This window comes from Papio anubis, chromosome 6 (genome assembly GCF_008728515.1).
Source record: "Papio anubis isolate 15944 chromosome 6, Panubis1.0, whole genome shotgun sequence".
Classification (NCBI taxonomy): domain Eukaryota; kingdom Metazoa; phylum Chordata; class Mammalia; order Primates; family Cercopithecidae; genus Papio; species Papio anubis.
The window spans coordinates 44,491,232-44,510,503 of record NC_044981.1 but is presented as its reverse complement, the minus strand read 5'-3'; the positions used below and the strand labels follow the sequence as shown (position 1 = coordinate 44,510,503).

The window sequence follows — 19,272 nt, the reverse complement described above, 5'->3', positions numbered from 1 at the left end:
CTACCGTAAGCCAATAAATTACAGCTCTGGAGGCTCTGTAAAACTTATCTTGGCTTTCTTTCCAATGATGTCCTTGTGCTGGATTGTATACTTATACACTGTTTTAAAATTTTTGTTAAAGAGTTTAAAAAATCCTAATAAATATCTATTTGGGCTTCTATATTACTAAGTCATGTCAACATCTAGCACAGTAAGTATATTTTGCAAGAAGGTAACAAATGTAAAAATCACCAGTGGCACTGAACTTTATATTTAATAATTACAGTCAGAATGTTTTGGTAGATTTTATTCACACAAATTTTTAAAATCATGAACAAAGTCATTAATTCTGAATTCAAGTAAGTCAAAAATATTTTAATTTAAATTAAGGCACTACATAACACATTTCTTTAAAGCACACTCATGTTATTTTATTTACACACTATTTTAAGAATTGACAATAAATACACATTTTCCATCTCCTCCTTGTCCTTCATTTATAACTTTACGTGTTAACAAGGAAGTAAAACCCTCCAAATAAAAGGAATTAAATGCAATCATCCATAAAGCTTATCAGATACGGGCACAAGGAGGAGACACCCAAGAACAATGTAAAAACATTTTAATCCTTTAATGTTCCAAGAATTCTATAAATTCTTAAGCCAAACCTAATGGAATAATAATACAAAACCTATAGACAAACATTGAAAGTTTTTTTCTATTGCTATTTACCAGAAGAACTGCATATAAATAACAGCAGCAGAACTGTCCTATGTTATACATGAATATACCTATTCTGAATTCACTGACTGAATTAAAAACACTTAATCAAAACCTTTCCCATTACCTTGGGGTATTGTTTCCTGGAGCCAAATACTTTCTACCACCCAGAAAATAGAGCAGTATATTAGTTATTTAACAAAATACACACTAAAACCTTAATGTAAAAGGCTACTTTTACTGTAAGATTTTCTCAGTGTACTAAAGGAGTCAATGGCTTTAACAGTGATAATTTTTTTAAAGATACAAATGAATCAACACATAGTTGAATATATATGTTTTATTAAATAAATACTATTCTTCTTGTTCCATCAACATATACTTTTAAAATTTTTGCTTAATTTACAAGTCAATATTTTGAGAATGTAAGGAAAGACAAATATGTAAATACCTTGTTGAAAGGGTTAAGATACTGACAGGACATCCCTTCCTATTCCATCCTATATAAAATCCACTCATGAGTTGGATGCCAAGTATAGATTTCTGAAACTGATAACCACCAGTCACGCTAATGCAATCATTAAAACTCACACCATTGCAAGGACCAAGTATAAAATATTCTGCTACTATTTTAGATACTTCAAAAACATCTACTTCTTTAAATGAAAAGCTTTAAATGTGTCAATGCTATTTGCTTTTTAACGGAAATTAAAGTAGCACTTTTCTATTATTCTGTTTAGATCAACTATTAATATTAACCTTTAGGATTACTGTTTTATGTGAAAAAAATTGGAAATTTTTTAAAGCAAAATTAGTACTGTTGGTTTTTATTTCATTTATTTTACTGTTCTTAATACAGTCAATTTATGACCAACAGCATGGATTATTTATATAGGGTTTGAAAATGCCTCTCAACAACCCCAAATACAACAAGCAGCAAATACCGGGCTCAAGAAATTAGCAGTGACTCAATAGGATGCATTGTATGTTTGATGACTGGCAGCACTGTTCTTCTTTACCATCATAGATAATCAACATTTAACTGGGCTGCATATTTATTACACTCTTATATTTGTAAAACAGTTACCAAGTTTATTTTATATTGTCAAAACTTTACAGATCATACTATTAACTGCTTATCTCATGTACTGATGAATGGTTCTTGAGCCCAATTCTTCCCCTATTAAATATAATCTAGTCTGTCACAACCTAGTTTCTTCATATTAATTTTGATTACTAGAAGGTACCAGCTAGCAAAAGCAGGATGACAGTTCTTCACAATAAACCCTTGGCTCTGAACAAACGTTAAACAGAGGGATTATTTCTGTGATGCAAAGACTGGAGAAAAAAGTGGAGGTAGCACTAAGGCTATTCTGCCACTTAACATATGAATGGTGTGAAAGACCAAAAGATACTAAATTCTGTTTAAAATTTCTTAACTATTCTATAGCCTAAAACGTAAGGTATAGTCCCAAAGATAAATATAAAAATCTCCATTCCTCATTCTGTCCCAGTCAAATTGAGATTTGTATTTGGGTCATAAATTTTTCTGCAGCATTTGGATACCTCAGGTTACAACAAACATGAGAGAGTTAAAAGATAAAAGTTAATGAAATTAAGTTATGATTTTAACTTGTGAGTTAGGAGAAAGTAAACAAATATGAAGTGCAAAAATAACCTTTCCTGAGATCTGTGTGTTTCAGGAATGTGGAAGCCTGGCCACAGTCCATCTCTGACCTCCTTCTATAGTAAGTCACATAATGTCCACACAACTACACACAAACACACTTGCACAGGCACGCACAAACAACTAAGTAATTTACATAAAGGCATTAAGCATAGATAGAAAAGCACTTGTCTCTCTTTTCTTCTGAATTTCTTACTAACAACAATCTTCAAAAGATATAACCTTTAAGACTAACAGCTTAAGATGTAATGGTCACAACTCAGGCTTTTATCAAATGGTCTCAGTTGTTTTTTTTAAATAGGTTTCCTTAAAATATTTCTTCATTTGCTGTATCTTTTCTCTCTGCTCCAACTTTATTAACCAACACAGAGCATTTCCTACCTCAAGAGGGTACTTGAAATACAAACTACTTAAAGGTAAATATAAAAATATAGGAAACTTTTCCTCCCTAATATACAAAATTCACAAATTGCATAAATATTTCTATTGTTTTCTTTACAAATATATAAATTTATTAGAAAAACATGCCTACTAAATTTTGGTATATTTTCATTTAAAGATGTATCACATCTTCATTGCAAAATAAAAGCAGAGGAAGTATTTTTCTCAAGCCATTTTTAGTATTTCTAGTTAGGGTTGATGTTACCTAATGATTTCCTACCAGAAGATGTGACCTAATGATTTACTAACAATGTTACTATGGTCAGGGTTATCTTATTAGCAAATAAACCAAAACAAAATACAAGGAAAACAAAAGAATGATTTTAACATGCTTAGTCTAAGTTCTTTGTCTTTCAAAGTATTCTTTTTCATAGTTACAACACTATTCTTTGGATGTATTCTTAGTTTTGTGATTAATCAAAGACACTTTGTATAAGCCCTAACACTTGTCACCCAATTAAAGGATCATCATCATCTTCTTGTAGCTGAAGTCGAGAAAATGGACGAGGTACAGAAAGTCTATTCTGCATGATTATTATGAGGCATGTTAGCGTGGTTAACACCAAGAGTGAACCGACAACAATCGCGATGGCTTCTGGCAGATTAATGCACCACTGGTCAACTAACAAGCACTTAGTATGACCAAAAGTCCCATTATTGGGATGCGGTTTTAATCCCAGGATGTGGCACATCATTGGATAAATATCCACAATGTTAATTGTGCTATGCTTGTAGCCTTTGTGAAATGCAGGTCCATGGGCAGCTAGAAATGGATGCATACTAGGCAAAGAATTATCATAACCATGGTCACCTACTGAAAAAGAACAAAACAACATCAGTAAATAAGATCAGACTTTTTAGGAAAAAATAACTTGTTTCTAGTATATACACATTCAATTCTTTCAGAAAGGGACCAGAAATAAAAATTTCTATTTCTTCAACTCAGCTATGTTCCCTATTTCCCTCTCTCTTTCTCAAATACACACACACAAACACACACACATGCCCCTTTTCCCAATTGGTCATACCCTCAGACTTTACCACCACTTCTCAACCTGACGTACTTATCTTTCAGCCCTAGTACCACTTACTTCACCTGGCAATCTCAGCACTGTCTGCAAAAGCTCACTGCAAACAGTACTAGTTATAAAGACAGTGGTCAGGCTGAGGGTTCTGTGTAACTGGGAAGAGCAGAAGTGAGTAATGCCAGAAAATGGAGAAAAAGAAAATCTGCAGCCTAACCTATCTCAATTGTTAGAGGAAGGATCTTGCATTGAATGTGTTGTCTAACCTGGTGACTCCATCCCAGTAAAAGTTAGACTTAAAGAAAAGCATATGATAGTCCCTAATACAACTCCAATAATAAATTTCCAATTTTTAGCTTTAACAAATGTTGCCATTTAATGTACACCAGCTGTATTTAATGAGCTCCCACTTTCATATTACATACGGGTGACTGAGTGATAAGTATATTGATATTTGTTATATTATTCTTTGGTGGTAGGTTTGAAATATTTCATCATAAAAATAAAAAATATGACAAAAAGCAGAATATACAGAAAGATTTCAATATTAAAACATACACACACACACACACACACATATATATAAGAAAAAAGATTGGATGGGGGAAAATGCCCACAATTAACATTTGCCTATAAATCTGTACTGAGGGATTATGGATAGTTTTTGTTCTCTTTCCTATGCTTTTCTATACTTGCAGTTTTCAATAACGAATATGCAACATATAACATTGATGTAAATAATATACAAACTTCATTGACCCTGAGTCTCTCCTATGCTTGCCTGATACTTCTAAATTGCTATATATCAGAGAACTGCAAACTACAGCCCATAGCGAAGGTCAGCCCTCCATCCTTTTTGTAAACAGAGTTTCACTAAAACCCACCACTTCAATTTGTTTACAGGTTGTCTATGGCTGCTTTTACACAATAAAGGCAGAGTTGAGTAGCTGAGACAGAGACCAGCTGGCCCACAAAGCCTAAAGTATTTTCTACCTGGCCCTTTACTAAAAAAGTTTGCTGACCCTTACTATACGCCACAAAATTAGATTTTAAAAAAAGCATTTGAATTGAATATGAAATATGGATAAATAAGCTTCAGTTTGAGGCAAGAACTGTAACTCTCCCCTATACATTTTCTCTCCTATACATTTTTAAGGAGAGATTTTGATGTATCTGTTTTGTTCACTTGGTGGATTTTTTTGTCTGGTTACTTTCTGGTTCTTGCCCAGTATTCTAAATAGCTGTAGCATTCAGGTAAATGATTTTGTCACTGGGGAAGACTTAGGGTTACTCAGACAAATTTTTTTTTAACACACACAAGAACAAGGATTAGCTAATCTCTCCCCTTTTACTGTTTCTTTACTTCTTTTATTTTGTATAAATCAAGAGAATGAATCTTGAAAATTACTGACAGTAATTGCAGTTTTGGAAAGAAAGTAAGACTATGCCTTCACTCTTAAATCTACTTTCTAATTTAAAGGTGAAATTGTGATTACTGTAAATTCTATGAAATGAAGACCTGGGAATTATCTGGCTGAAAATTGAACTAATTCTTCTGTGTGAACTTCTTTAAATCGAAGTACCCTCTTAACACAACAGTATCACAAGACATGATTTGTTTCTACTATACAACAGAAATATCTCAACTAAATACTTACATTTTTGTGACGATTTATTTAGCACAATTGTCCAGCCTTCATTTGCAACCAAAATAATGGGCTGAATCCGATCATTATGTTGGTAATAAAATCTGTTAGGAATGTCTTCTTTGAGATAAACATTCATATGAGAGTTACAGTTTTTCAGTTTGTTGTAAACCTCTGTTCTATCTGAGAAAAAAAGGAAACAGCAAAGGAAACAAGTTATAATTGGTAAGGAAAAAATATGTCTAACTAGAATAACTGGAAGTGAATTATAGATAATATCATCTATTAAATCACTTCTTAAAAAAACAGAGCAATAATAATGTGACAGTGTTGGGGACTGATACACACAAACACACACCTTTCTCAAACATTAACAAATCTGTTTCACTTTGTGGATTGCCGTGGTGGACTTTTATAGAAAGGGGACATTTTTCAGGTGTATCTTCCTAAGTAAACATAAACTAATTACATGTTACTACTAACTACTAATTCTGTGATCAGTAGAAGAAAGGTACCTCACACTGTCACCACTAAACATCACACACTAAAATCTAAGATGTTGAAGGATAAAAATTTCCTTTTTCCATTAGTGCAAATAATTAGATATATCAAAAGCAAAGAAATATTCACTTTGAAACTAAACCATAACCCATATAACTAAACCGTAAGTCAACTGCTCTAAACTTGTAAATAAGAGGAAAAACACATATAATCTCACTCTGAGTATATGGTTCTAAACTACAAAAAGCCAGAGCTTCATTCTTTTATACAACCCACCCCCCCTCAATCAATTGCCCCATTCAAATAATAGTATCCCTCAGCTGAATGTTTACTTACTTATTTTGGGAAGTATTGCAGCAACTGGGCTCAAATCTATAAGAGTGTAGTATGAATGATCGATGCAGCCATCCAAGTTTATCAGTCTATCCTGAGAACACTGGGTCATCCCATGATCACTTGTAATGATCACATTAAGATTTTCCCACAGCCCTAACATCTTGAGTTTTTGGACTAAGTCACCGATAAGATCATCTATTTTTTTCAACACTCTGCTCATGTTTTCTTTATCTTCAGGTCCATACTTGTGGCCACTTGCATCTGGTTCTTCCCAATAGAGTGTTGCAAAGGTGACTGGTGGGTTTGAATTGTTTAGCCACATAGTAATATTATTTAGTCTTTCCTCAAATGACACTGAGGAGTTGTAATTCATAAAATAGGAAGAGGTGGTATTGTGAATGGGTACATCAGTACCAGGCCACATAGCAGCAGCACTTGATCTGTTTTCCTGAAGCTGATTGGTCACCCAAATAGGTACTGCCTCATTCCACCAAAAAGGATCCTTGTCATTAGAGTCAGAAAAATGTTTCTTTGTGACTGCATCATACATGGAATTAGCCACAATGCCATGGCTTTCTTCATACAAGCCTGTCACAATACTGTAGTGGTTTGGAAATGTTTTTGTGATAAAAACATTTTTAACATGCTCTACCAAGACACCTTCTTTGATAAAATTCTGGAGATGAGGAAATTCATAGTTCTTCAGATAATCAGCTCTGAATCCATCAAAGGATACTAGTAGTAACTTAGGTGGCAAACTAGAGGAAGAGTCACTTCTACAACCAGTAATAAGTCCAGAAAACAAAAGTATTACTAATAACTTCATAATGAACACGTTGAACGACAGCAATCAGGGTTCCTAAAATGTAAAAACACAATTCATAAGTAGCAATGCTATTTCATTTGGGTAAAGTTTTAGAATTTTAGCCCACAGGAGGAGAGAACCAATATTTATATGCCAGCTTTACCTATATTAACTTAAATAATGCCATTTATTTAAAAATAAAGCTAAACTTGGAAAAAATAAAAATTGTCTTTACTTGTCCAGTTTCCTGTTTATATATATGCCCTACTCTATCCTTTATATGGACCATTTTTATACTCCACATCAATACTCCTCCTAGGCTGTCATGCACATTAGCTGCATTAGAAATTCTTCTAAAGGCTTAATAAAAATAGATGCAGACACTAAAATGATTCTTTTATATAATATAAAGTTAATGCCAAGCTTTCAGGGGCTCCAGAGATGATGATTTTTCCAGTTTAATAAACTGTACTTTATAGTTTCTTTAACCCACAGAAATAATTGGTGGAAATTCTACCATATTGGCTTATTGCCAGTTCTTGTGGAAAATATTGCTATAAAAAAGGGGGGATAAGAAATAAATGCTATTGAAAAAAAGCCCCCCATCAGTCTGTACATGCCCCAATAGTCACATGAAGTTGATTAACAAACATACAAAGCCTACAGGGACATGGATGCTCCAGTAACTTATGAAGAAATCCAATAGCTATTGAAATGAATTTTACTACCACGTCCCTCTTAAACTTCCTTTTTGCAATCAACAACTATTTTCACTAATAGTTTCCCTAGGCTTAAAGCTCTCTCTGATTCTTTGTTCTTTTTTTTTAAATCAATTCACTGATGACAAAAACAGCTTTTCCCTAATAAATCTCCCTGCCTTCAGTCTCTATCTTCTTTGGCCTCTAAGAAAATAAGACATGTGATTTAGGCAGAATGATTCATTTTAGATGGACGGGATGCCTCTTCGATTGTAACAGGAGAGAAGGAGCAAAGGTAGGGGAGCGGACAGGTTTGAGGACTGGAGGTGAAGAGAGTTGCCAGAGGTAGGGTCAATTATTGAGAGGCAGTAGACTGGTAAAAGGTTCAGAGGTCTGAGGAACAGAAAAAATGTCTGAAATAGTTAATGTGGAGGATGGGAGAAAGTGTGAGGAAACAGCAGAACTGGAGTCAATGTTGACAGCTGTCATGAATTTTCATAGTGACATGGTTGACTGGTTTTCTCCAGCAACTCAGTAAACCTGGCACAGGCATGAACAAAACAGGCAGCTGATCCTCCCTGGATTTGAGATTCTGCCAGAAACTGAAGGAAGACAAAGGAAGTTGAAGATACTAACTTTAGCAGCTGAAATTTGGGCTGCAGCATCTAAGCTGAAACTGACAGATGTGAGAAGTAGAGAAGTTTTTCAACTAGAGGTTCTGGTGAAGTCAAAGAACTAATTAAGATTAGTTAAGAGTAACTTTTAGTGAAAGTTACAAAGATCTGGGATTGCAGTTATAATGCCAACAAGTGAATGCATTATTTCAGATTAAGAAGACCCTGAACATGGTAATGGGTATGCATGTTGAGGTCCCAGGTATGAAAAGCAGCAAGTTAACTAATATGATTATGAAGTTCAGGAGTCATGTATTGTGTATTCTCTCAAGTAGACTGGAAATACTTTCTTTCTTTCAAACATGCCACCTGGAGGATCTGTGTGCTTGTGGTCAAATACTTACTGACAGAGGCTGTGATCCTCTTAAAAACTGACTTAAAATTAGAAAGACCAAAGGCACAGAATCTGATTTATGAGGATCTTGGGTCTAGAAAATCTCTACTATTTTAATCTGCGACAGGTTGCCTTCTGAATATGGTGCATGGAACATTTGTTCCTGGTGCTCCCCAATAACCAAAAATAATGCAGAGTAACAAAACCACCTCTCCAAAGGACAGAGTAACAAACCTAATAAGGGGTAGAGGAGGCATATGGGTATTTCCACAGACACAGCCCTAGTCATATCTCAGCAATTTCAGCTATCAAGAAACTAGACAATGGTACTTCCCCTTTCATTCAATATTTTATGCCCCCAACACAGTGTTTATGTATGACTTAACTCCTCCCTCAGAGAGTTTTAACTGGGTTCAATCAGATGACAATATCATGTGGGTTGCTACAATTTTAGAAGTTGTGTCAAGGGCATGCAGGTCTCCATGAAAGCTTGGATTGAGTAGATTCCCTGGTTTCTCTGAGTAGCATTCCCCATATCCAAATATTTCTTTCCAACAACAGAGACTTTTAAATCAGCAAATAGGTGGCACAGTATCTTCTCACAGGGAAAACATACTCATAAATTTACTTTTTGAAAAACACTATTTACTTCTCTGGCTCTTTCCCTGTGTAACTATTTTATATTCCCAACCAGTCCTATCCCATCGCACAGCTGTTCTGCTGCCAAATCCAATCTGATGTGTGTCAGATGGAATGCATTCTCTATACCTCCACATCTTTTCCCCCTTCCTTAGTTCCCAATCCTTTAAAACAGCTTCACCATTCTCTCAATCACAAAGAGATCCCCTGAGTATATGATCAGTTGCCAGTCTAGTCAATTCTATCTTCACATCATCTAATACAGCACATCAGACATAAGAATCACTGAAGGAAGTTTGTTAAAAGTACAGCTGTCAAGTCACTATAACTAGGAGATTCTGATTCAGTCAGCCCACAGTAGAGGCCAGAAACCTGCGTGTGAAACAAACATTTTTAACAGCTACCCACTCATCCATCTCTACTACTGCTATATTTCTTTAGACCTCAATACCTCTTGTCCAGAGCACTTTTGTCTCTTAATTCACCTTTCTACCTCAACCACCTTCCACTTTCTCATCTCACATCTACTGCCAACTCAGTTTCCCTGGGCACAGCTCTGTTCATGTTCCCTTAATTAAAAATATATTCAAAAGATCCCCCTGCCTATACAAAAAGCCCAAATGCCTGAGTCTCACATTCAAGTCCCTCCAATATCCAGGCCCAACTTGCATGCAAATTACTGTGAAATAAATACAGAAATAACTGTCAACTTGAATTTCCATTCACCATATTTCATTGTCACGATCTTTCTGAAATGTATTACAACATGTAAAGTATAATCATCATTCATCTTGGTGGTCTATAATAGCTCTTCAGTATTAGTTTGCATTTCCAGAATATCCTAAAATTAGTTCCTACATATGAAGGCTGGCTCAGCAGACACCTGGGTCATTTTGTAAAAAATCATTCAACAAATATCTACTATCACTAATTCCATAACACAAAAGTGTATGTATGTGCCATGTATTAGGGAACAAAGAACTTATACTTTTCAAATATATAATAATCAAAGCAGGAGCATAAATAACAAAAATAATAAATCAGGCTGTCATCTGGAAAAAGACAGGCTTTATACTTTAATCAATTTTGTTCTACAACACCAAATAACAGAATAGACTTCAATTAGCAAATAGGTGGCACAGTATCTTCTCACGGGGAAAAATACTCATAAATTTATGAGTACATATTTGTAACAGTGTGTTTGAGATTCACACACCATAATGTATTATTTTTAACGCTAAGAGAAATTACTAAAAGTGGAATATTGTAGTATGTCTAAAAATTTTCCAGTAGATTTACCTCTAAGAGCAGAGGGGTGCCAAGACAATTCAACAAATGGTACAGGGACAACTGGATATCCACATGCAAAAGAACAAATTGGAGCCCTGCCTCATACCATACACAAAAGTTCATTCAAAGTAGATCACAGACCTTGGTTAAGAGCTAAAACTGTAAAGTTCTTAAAAGAAAATGTAGGAGTAAATGTAGGAGTAACTTTTTGTAACCCTGTGTTCTTAGATACCACACCAAGAGCACAAGTGACCAAAATAGAAATGAACTGGACTTCAAAATTAAAAAGTCTCATGCTTTAAACGATACCATCAAGAAAGTGAAAAGGCAACACAGAGAATGGAAGAAAATATTTGCAAATCATATATCTGAAGAGATTTGTATCTAGACTATACAAAGAACTGCTACAACTCAATAATAAAAAGTCGGATAATCCAATTAAAAAATGAGCATCGGCCGGGCGCGGTGGCTCAAGCCTGTAATCCCAGCACTGTGGGAGGCCGAGACGGGCGGATCACGAGGTCAAGGAGATCGAGACCATCCTGGCTAACACGGTGAAACCCCGTCTCTACTAAAAAATACAAAAAACTAGCCGGGCGAAGTGGCGGGCGCCTGTAGTCCCAGCTACTCGGGAGGCTGAGGCAGGAGAATGGCGTGAACCCGAGAGGAGGAGCTTGCAGTGAGCTGAGATCCGGCCACTGCACTCCAGCCTGGGTGACAGAGCAAGACTCCATCTCAAAAAAATAAAATAAAATAAAATAAAAATAAAAATAAAAAAAAAAATGAGCATGATCTGAAAAAGATATTTCTCCAAAGACACAGATGACAAATTAGCACATGAAAAGATGCTCAACAGCATTAGTCATCAGAGAAATGCAATCAAACCCACAATAAGATACCACTTCACACCCAGAAGGATGAGTAAATAAAAGAGATAACAAGTGTTGATAGAGAAAATGAAACTGTTATAAACTGCTACAGGAAATGTAAAATGGTACAGCCACTTTGGAAAATATTCTGGCAGTCTTCAAAGGGTTAAGTATAGGACTACCATATAACCCAGCAATTCTACTATTAGGCATGTGCCCAAGAGAAATGAAAACATATGTCCACGCAAAAACTTGTACACAAATGTTCACAGCAGCATTATTTGTAAGACTCAAGAAGTAGAAACATCTCAATGTGCACTAACTTATGAATGGATAAATAAAATGTGATATATCCATATAATAAAATATTATTTGACAAAAAAAAGGAAGGAAGTGCTGACACATTTTACAACCTGGATAAATATGCTAAATGTAAGAACACAGTCACAAAAAAGCACTTATTGTATGATTCCATTTAGATAAAATGGCTAGAATCAGCAAATCTACAGAGACTAAAAGTAACTATAGTAACTATCTAGGGCTAGGGGTTGGGGGAGAAATGGGTAGTAAATGCCAGTAGGTATAAAGTTTATTTTGGGGGTTATGAAAATGTTTTCAAATTGATTGTGACGACAGTTGCACAATTCCATAAAGCTGTACTCTTTAAATGAGTGAACTGAATGGTGTGTGATTTATATCTCAATAAAAAGGTTATTTTTTTAAAAAGAGCAGAGGGAAGTGAAATTGTAATCTTAAATGTCCCGCCACAGAACAGGAAACATCTTTAATCTCATTTTACCTCAAAAAAAGTGAATTTTATACTCCATAATACAGACTTGAGTGTTTTAATGTGAAAGCTTTATACCACTTCCCATGTGCAAAACAGACCAAAAACCTGTGTCCATCCTCCCCTACGAAATACTAATCAAAATGCTTCTTCCTCAAATCTTGAGTTAAAAGGATGCTCCAGGAACACATGCTGTTAATCCTGTGGCTCAGTAATCCCTCAGCACACTGCTGGCATCCAAGCGTCGCAGTCCTTGTCCTCGGGATTAGGATTACAGACAAACTGCAAAGACTATAGACTGAAGTCAGAAGGGTCCCAGAACCTGAGCTCACAACTAGTAGATGGGTGATCTTGGGTAGATCCAACTTTTCCTGGCTTCTGTTTCCTTGTGTGTAAAATGGGGATGTGTAAAGGTTACAGAACAGGCCCTCAAAATTAGTTTCCCTTTATCATTCTAGTTACAAAGCTGTTGGGGGGGGGGGGAACCAAGTCTATACTATAACAGGCAGAATATTATTGTGAAACTATAAAATACACTAGGAAAAATTTAGTCTCATCTCCTCGCATATGATGACCTTTCATATGACTTTGTATATGATGAAGCTAAAGTCCAGTGATTGGCTGAGCTCAGAAAGCAATCAGTTGCTTTACTGCATTCTTACTAATTTCATGTCCTCAATAAGTTTACAAATCCAGTAATAGCAAGTTAACAAATCTGGTAATAATCTCCAAACTATTAACAGAACTCTTCTTTTATTAGCAGTGCTGGATCCATGTCTACCACATTCTGTCTCATTCTAACAGGGAGTGTTAAGCTACAGACAAACCAACAACGAGAAGTTCTCAAGCAGTTTCCAAGGAATGAAAATAAAGTTTGCAGGGAATGAAACTTATATTACAAAATATTGGGAGAAATTCTGTAATTTTTCACACCCAAAAGATGTCAAAGAGAAGAAAAAAAGCAGACCTCTCTGGACTGCAACCAAATATCCCCAAAACAACTGGAAGTATGAGTTAGTCTTCAATTCAGGGAACAAACTACCTTCTAACTTCTCTGGGAAGACCTTCTCGCATGGATGGAATGCAGTCAACTCTCACTGGGGCATTCTTAGCCCATGTGAAGCCAAGAGAGGATAAACCGTTACAGGATATGGTGAAAGATATTTGTCACCATTAGCATGCCATCTGCTCTGTAATACAATGAAACTCTCATACACCTTTAAAAACTTTATTCTATGTATATAAATAAGGCCATTACTTTTAGATTATTATCAGTTGCTTTCTTATAGTCTAAGGAAAAACATACACTCCCTAAAAAAATTCCTTGGTCTTAAAAATCGTAGGATTCTAAATTATTCTCCAATTCTGTAAAACACACAGAAATTTCTAGCATACACAAAATTTTCTAGCATCTTCAAAACACACTTATCTTACTTTCTACATAGTAAAATACCTCCCTCCATTACACCTTGTCGTTTCATCAGAATTTATTCCAAATTATATCCTGTAACTAATCTAAGTGGAGGTGGGGGGGAAGATGCACAAGTGCTGCAGGCTTCTTAATTTCCTTAAAATAGCTTGAAACAATCTCGGGGGGGGGGGGGGGGGGAGGAGAAGAAATAAAAGATCATAATACTGAAACCAGCAGCTGATATTTCACAGTAGTTGGCAAATCTTCCCTTCAGACTTGGGTCCACCAGATTGCCTGATTAAGCAAAGCCCTTCTGGAATCAGATCTGGTGTAAAGCTGAATCCGCCTGTCACTAGTTGTACAATCTTCGTTGGACGCGTCCCTTCACTTCTCTGAGCCTGACTTTCGTCATCTGTAAAATGGGAATGCTATGATCTCATAGGGTGGTTGTGACAAGAAAAGGAAGCATTGTTTTTAAGTCCTTACGTGCTTTTAATCCAGCCCTTTAAAAAGGCACTTAAATGTACCTTTTATTGTTTGGTTGGCTTGTTTTCTAGGAAATTAGTTCTTATATATATCTATAATTAACATAAACTCTAATTTAATATTCCCCAGACAGACGGATGTCGATGCCATGGGTGGTTCTCCTTTAAAACCAAAAGCCTGGCGACCCCTCCCCAGCTCCCCTCATTTTCACCCCAGACCCACCTTAGGTTCCTCCACTACCGTTCCGCTGACTTCCCTCCCTTCACACTTAACACCACAGGTTTCCTTCCCCAGTTCCACAACCACCTGCTAAATTTTCTTTCCTCTTCCCTTACTGGCCTCCGCCTCGGCCCGCCACCTCCCTGGCTCTTTCAGTCCCTTCGTGGACGTTCCCGCCGCGCCCCAGGGGACGTGCGTGTAGTGGGGGAGAATGGGTCAGAGGGTATCGTCTCACCATCTCTATTTTCAAAGCCCCTCGTGGACTGGGAAGGGGGTGACACTGCCCCACAGAACGCCGAGCGCGCGAGGCGCGTACTCACCAGCCGCCGCCGCCGCCGCTTTTTTCCAACGCGCGGAACTCGGCGCTCGCGGCACCTGGCACTCGTGGGAAGTTGCGGGGAAGGGGGACCTGAAGGAAGAGGGGCGAGGCCGAGCTCTTCCTGAGGCGCCTGCGCAGTGGCGGGCGCCGCGCCGCGGGGCACAGCCCCAACCTCCCTATCTGCGCCGCTCGGGGCGCTCCGAATGTGCGCAGCTGCCAGGCGAGCGTCTACGGCACCAGCTCGGGACTGGCTGGGACAGGGCAGCAGAGTCTGAGACACGTCCTTGGATTGGATGTTAGAGCCAGAGTTGAATGTAACTTTCTTTCCGATTGGTTAGACAGGTTCTTGGAGGGGTCGAATTGGACCTAAGAGTAGAGAGGTTCATTCCACTCTCCCACCACGCCCTTTTCTTATCCTAGATCTGGATGCCCTTCAGGGAACCTGAAAACCAGCGAGTCCGGGAAAGGGCTCTGGCAATTCCCAAGCCGATGACCTTCTGCCACTTAGTTAATGTGCACCTGGCAGCTTAGGTGACCGCGGAGAAAGCAACATTGGCTGCACCAAGGTCCGACACAAGTCTAGAGAGGCTTCAGCCAGATCCACAGAGTTGGGATAAATGAAACGTGGATCTACCATAGAAGTCTGTCCGTCTTACTGGATAAGCGAGCACCTTTACAGGGGAAGTTGGGTAATAGTTTAGAAGTAAGGTTAAAAGCAGCACAGTCCCTGCGGCAGGGAACCAGTAATGAGTTACAGCTGAGAACTGGGTGCTTTGACAGACGCGTATGTGGGATTGTGCTCCTGCTTTTAATGAAAAGATTATTCAATAGAATAATGTAACTAAACTTTCCAACATAAAAAGCAATTACCAAACAGAAGTAGAATTATTCACTAATAGTTGGGTTGTCCAGGCACACTTGGCAATGAGAGGATAGCATCTTTTTTCTCTTTTTAATCTGTAGGGCCAAACAGAACTTGGTGTAGAAGTACTTACTAAATCATTATTGAATTTAATGGAACATTTAAAGGTGCATCAGGTTTACTGTCCCCCGTGTTAAAATGCAGGCTCCGGGAGGTATTTTCTTTCTTGTTCACTACTGTATCTCCAGCTCAAATAAAAAGTGCAAATAAATTAAGAATATTAATGACACGTAATATCCTCAAGTGTTAAGCATTTAATAGCTGTAAATCCAGTACCTGGATTAGTAAACTGCAGTAGTGGACCTTAGATAACAAATTCTGAAGTTGGTCCCCTTGGTCTGAGCTTTACAATATAGCTGTTAACAACAATCTGGAAGCAGCCATGGAGATGATCTGGCAATAGATGTATTCCGTTAGATTATTAGTTTGTGCCTAGATAAATTAATTCCAGTTTTAAGTCTCAGGTTGGCCTGTGCATTGGTGAATATGGGCATCTTAGATCTGTGGGCTTTCAGAGCTGGAGGGGATGGTAATGGGTATGTAGCTGAATCCTTAGAACCTGAAGACCCTAGAATCTGGTTTGAATACTCCCTCTGTCACTCACCAGCAGAGCAATCATGGGCCAGTGTCTCAACCTATTTGAGCTTTCATTTCCTTATCTGCAAAATGGATCTTGTTACAATACCAACCTCTTACTATCAAATGAATGAGATAAAGCAAGTAAAGTATTCAGCACAGTGTCTGACACGTGTTGGGGATTATTATCATTATAACCAAAAAAAAACCCCGATTTGAACAATAGTCAGGGTAAGGCCAAGTTTTGGGAGAATTTAGGTAATGTCCAATTACATAAAATTTAAGTTTAGCAGAACTTAAATTTTGTGGCATTTGGGGGTATTGTGCATATCCTGTTTGTTCATTCAGTAGGTGCATATGTGCTTAAAGGGTGGACAAAACTGTATGCCATCTAGGTCAGATGTGTGGTGAAGATAGCAGCTGGATGGGCATCAGGAGAGAATTTTCTTTATCCACTGCTACTGCCTGTGTGGCTGGGTTAAATTAGGGCATCTCATGCCGCCGGGGCTCTTGCTCTGTAAGATAAAGTGGTCAGGAACAGAGGGACAAAATAACACATAAGGACCTTTGGCCCTAAACTTTTGTTATCCTCTATATATTTACTATTTCAACCACAACCAAAATCCTGTTATAGTAAGGATATTTATCATCTTGTGGAACAAGAAGTCCAGAGGTAAGGCAGACTTCAGGACTGGTTGAGTTAGCAACTCAACGATATCATAATGTACTCAGTTCTTTGCAGCTTTACACTTGGCTTTTAACAGAGTTGCCTTCTGGTTCCTTTAGTGGGAAATATAACTACCAGCAGCAACAAGAACCATGTAATTCATTTTGCACTTCCACTGGGTGATAGAAATGACGTCTAGATTTCTTCTGTCTCTTAGAAGTCTTCAGCAACCATCTCCTTCAATCACTTTGGACAGAACTGTGTCACATATCCCAATCTAAGCCAGCAAAGGACATGGTTACCTGTAGACTAATGCAGTCCACATCTTAAACTGAGGTCTCGCCCAAACTTTGCTTTTTTTCTCAATGGAAATGAGGTGGAATGTGTGCTGGGAAGTCGGCCACAAAGTTCACTATAGTTTCATTGTAGGAATTTAATGATAATAAAAGAAAACATAATAGTAACATACATTTCTTATTTACAATGTGATTTTTAGACATAAGCATTGTTTTATTTAGGTAGGCAAAATAATATTCACTTATAATGTTCTTTCAGCTCAGCTTTTGCAAAGGGAATTTTACATAAAGTTTGGAAATATAGAGAGCCTTTAAACCCATTTTATGTTAGAGATTGAAATGGACTAGAGGCAATAGTCTAAACTTATTATTTACAAATGAATATACCCCACAGAGAAATGACTGAGCAAACATACAGTTAGATAGAAGAAATATATTTTAATGTCTGATAGCAGAGTAGGGAGACTATAGTTAAATGTATTTTATATTTCAAAATAGCTAGAAGACAGGACTTGAAAGTTCCCATCACATAGAAATGATAAATACTTGAGGTAATGGATACCCTAAATACCCTGACTTGATTGTTTCACAGTCAATGCATGTAACAAAATATCACATCTGCCCTATAAATGTATTTAGAATTATTATTTATCAATAAAAAAAATACACAGAAACTAAGTACAACTAGAGTATTTGCCTTTATGGGGCAATGTCAGATTTAGAAGCAGCATGTCAAAGGCAGTTTCTTTTTCTCCCATGAACTACACTTAAGACTGAATATTTATTCATTAACACAAAATATTTATAAAATCTTACCCTGTTTTCAAAATTAAAGACATAGCTCTCTATACAATTATTTCTCTTCTATATTCCTAATTGTGATGTATAACTCATTGCTGGCAGGAGTATGTCAGAAGTTAGAAGTTACAGGAAAAAGGTTTCAGAGCAAAAGCCACACCCTGCCCAAAGAAAAACAATTCCTGTCCACTGCTCAGTTCTAATTAAACAACGCAACTGAAACTAAATAACTGAATTTCAAGGAGAGTATTTAAGGTTCACTTTTTAACATAAATTAGATGTTAAAGTAAATAATACGGATTTTATCTTAAATGTAACAGGGGAAAAGGACCTCATGAATCATTGAATTTTAATGATTTTGAAAGTTCCTTTGGTGAAAACTTTTTACCTACTCCATTTTCAGTAAGATTATATTGGAATAATCTCAATCAAGTTAAGATTGTAAAATATTTTTAAGTGCTCCTTTAAAAAATGATTCTGTATTAACCACCATGAACTATTGTGTTAGACCCTTCACTCTGAAGGAATTTTTCCAAATATTTAATAAAGCTGTGAAAGAATCAGTATGAATTCTTTTGAGGCTTTCCTATGTGGAGAGCAATGTGCTCAATTTTTCAAAAGATACAAAAATAAGTAAGATTCATTCCCTGCCCTCAAGGTGCTTCTAATCTGGGAAAGCGAATGGAGAGGACATTACTCTGTTGCTTTTGCCTGCCCAGCATTTATTCCTTCTCCTGGCGATTCCTCCAGGAGACCAACCCACCTTCATTCTTTGACTATGGGAGTCAGATGGGGCTGATTGTAATTCCGCTCATCTGCAGGGCAGACTCCTAAGGTGACAGCTATCTTGGTTTGTCCCGAATTCAAGAGGTTCCTGGGACATGGGATTTTTAATCCTAAAATCAGAAAAGCAACAAGCAAATCGGGGTGAGTTGGTCACCCTAACTCTGACTCAAGCTTGGCCTTTTGGAGCCCATTTTAATCCATTAACCACATTAATTAGTTCAGTGATGGGGACATGCCTCAGACCAGGCCATAAAGACTCAATTCTGAAACTTTTGTTGAAACAATTGGGAAAGAGTCAGTATTTCAGCAACAATTGCTAAATAGGTAGAGTATAAGCTTACCTATTTGGCAATTGTTGATA

General features: G+C 37.0%; 1 protein-coding gene across 5 annotated transcripts; it reads right to left on the bottom strand.

The window, feature by feature from the left end:
- Positions 1-227: 227 nt before the first annotated feature.
- On the bottom strand, positions 228-15,121 carry ENPP4 (ectonucleotide pyrophosphatase/phosphodiesterase 4). 5 transcript variants are annotated; one of them, XM_003897683.4, is made up of 4 exons: positions 14,868-15,121; positions 6,336-7,194; positions 5,511-5,681; positions 228-3,641 (listed from the first exon to the last, which is right to left on the bottom strand). In XM_003897683.4, the coding sequence occupies exons 2-4, from the start codon at positions 7,159-7,161 to the stop codon at positions 3,277-3,279; spliced, it is 1,362 nt and encodes a 453-aa protein (XP_003897732.1). In that variant the 5' UTR covers positions 7,162-7,194; positions 14,868-15,121; the 3' UTR covers positions 228-3,276. The 5 variants fall into 5 exon arrangements, with proteins under 5 accessions (XP_003897732.1, XP_009203564.1, XP_009203563.1 ...); XM_009205300.3 differs by having other exon boundaries at positions 14,783-14,883; XM_009205299.4 differs by lacking the exon at positions 14,868-15,121 and adding an exon at positions 14,551-14,754.
- Positions 15,122-19,272: the final 4,151 nt, after the last annotated feature.

Coding starts and splice junctions, on each gene's coding strand:
- ENPP4 (XM_003897683.4), bottom strand. CDS start 7,161: ATGAAGTTATTAGTAATACTTTTGTTTTCTGGACTTATTACTGGTTGT. Junction 5,682..6,335: donor TGCAATACTTCCCAAAATAA/GTAAGTAAACAT, acceptor TTTTTTTCTCAG/ATAGAACAGAGGTTTACAAC. Junction 3,642..5,510: donor AAATAAATCGTCACAAAAAT/GTAAGTATTTAG, acceptor GTTCTTTTTCAG/TAGGTGACCATGGTTATGAT.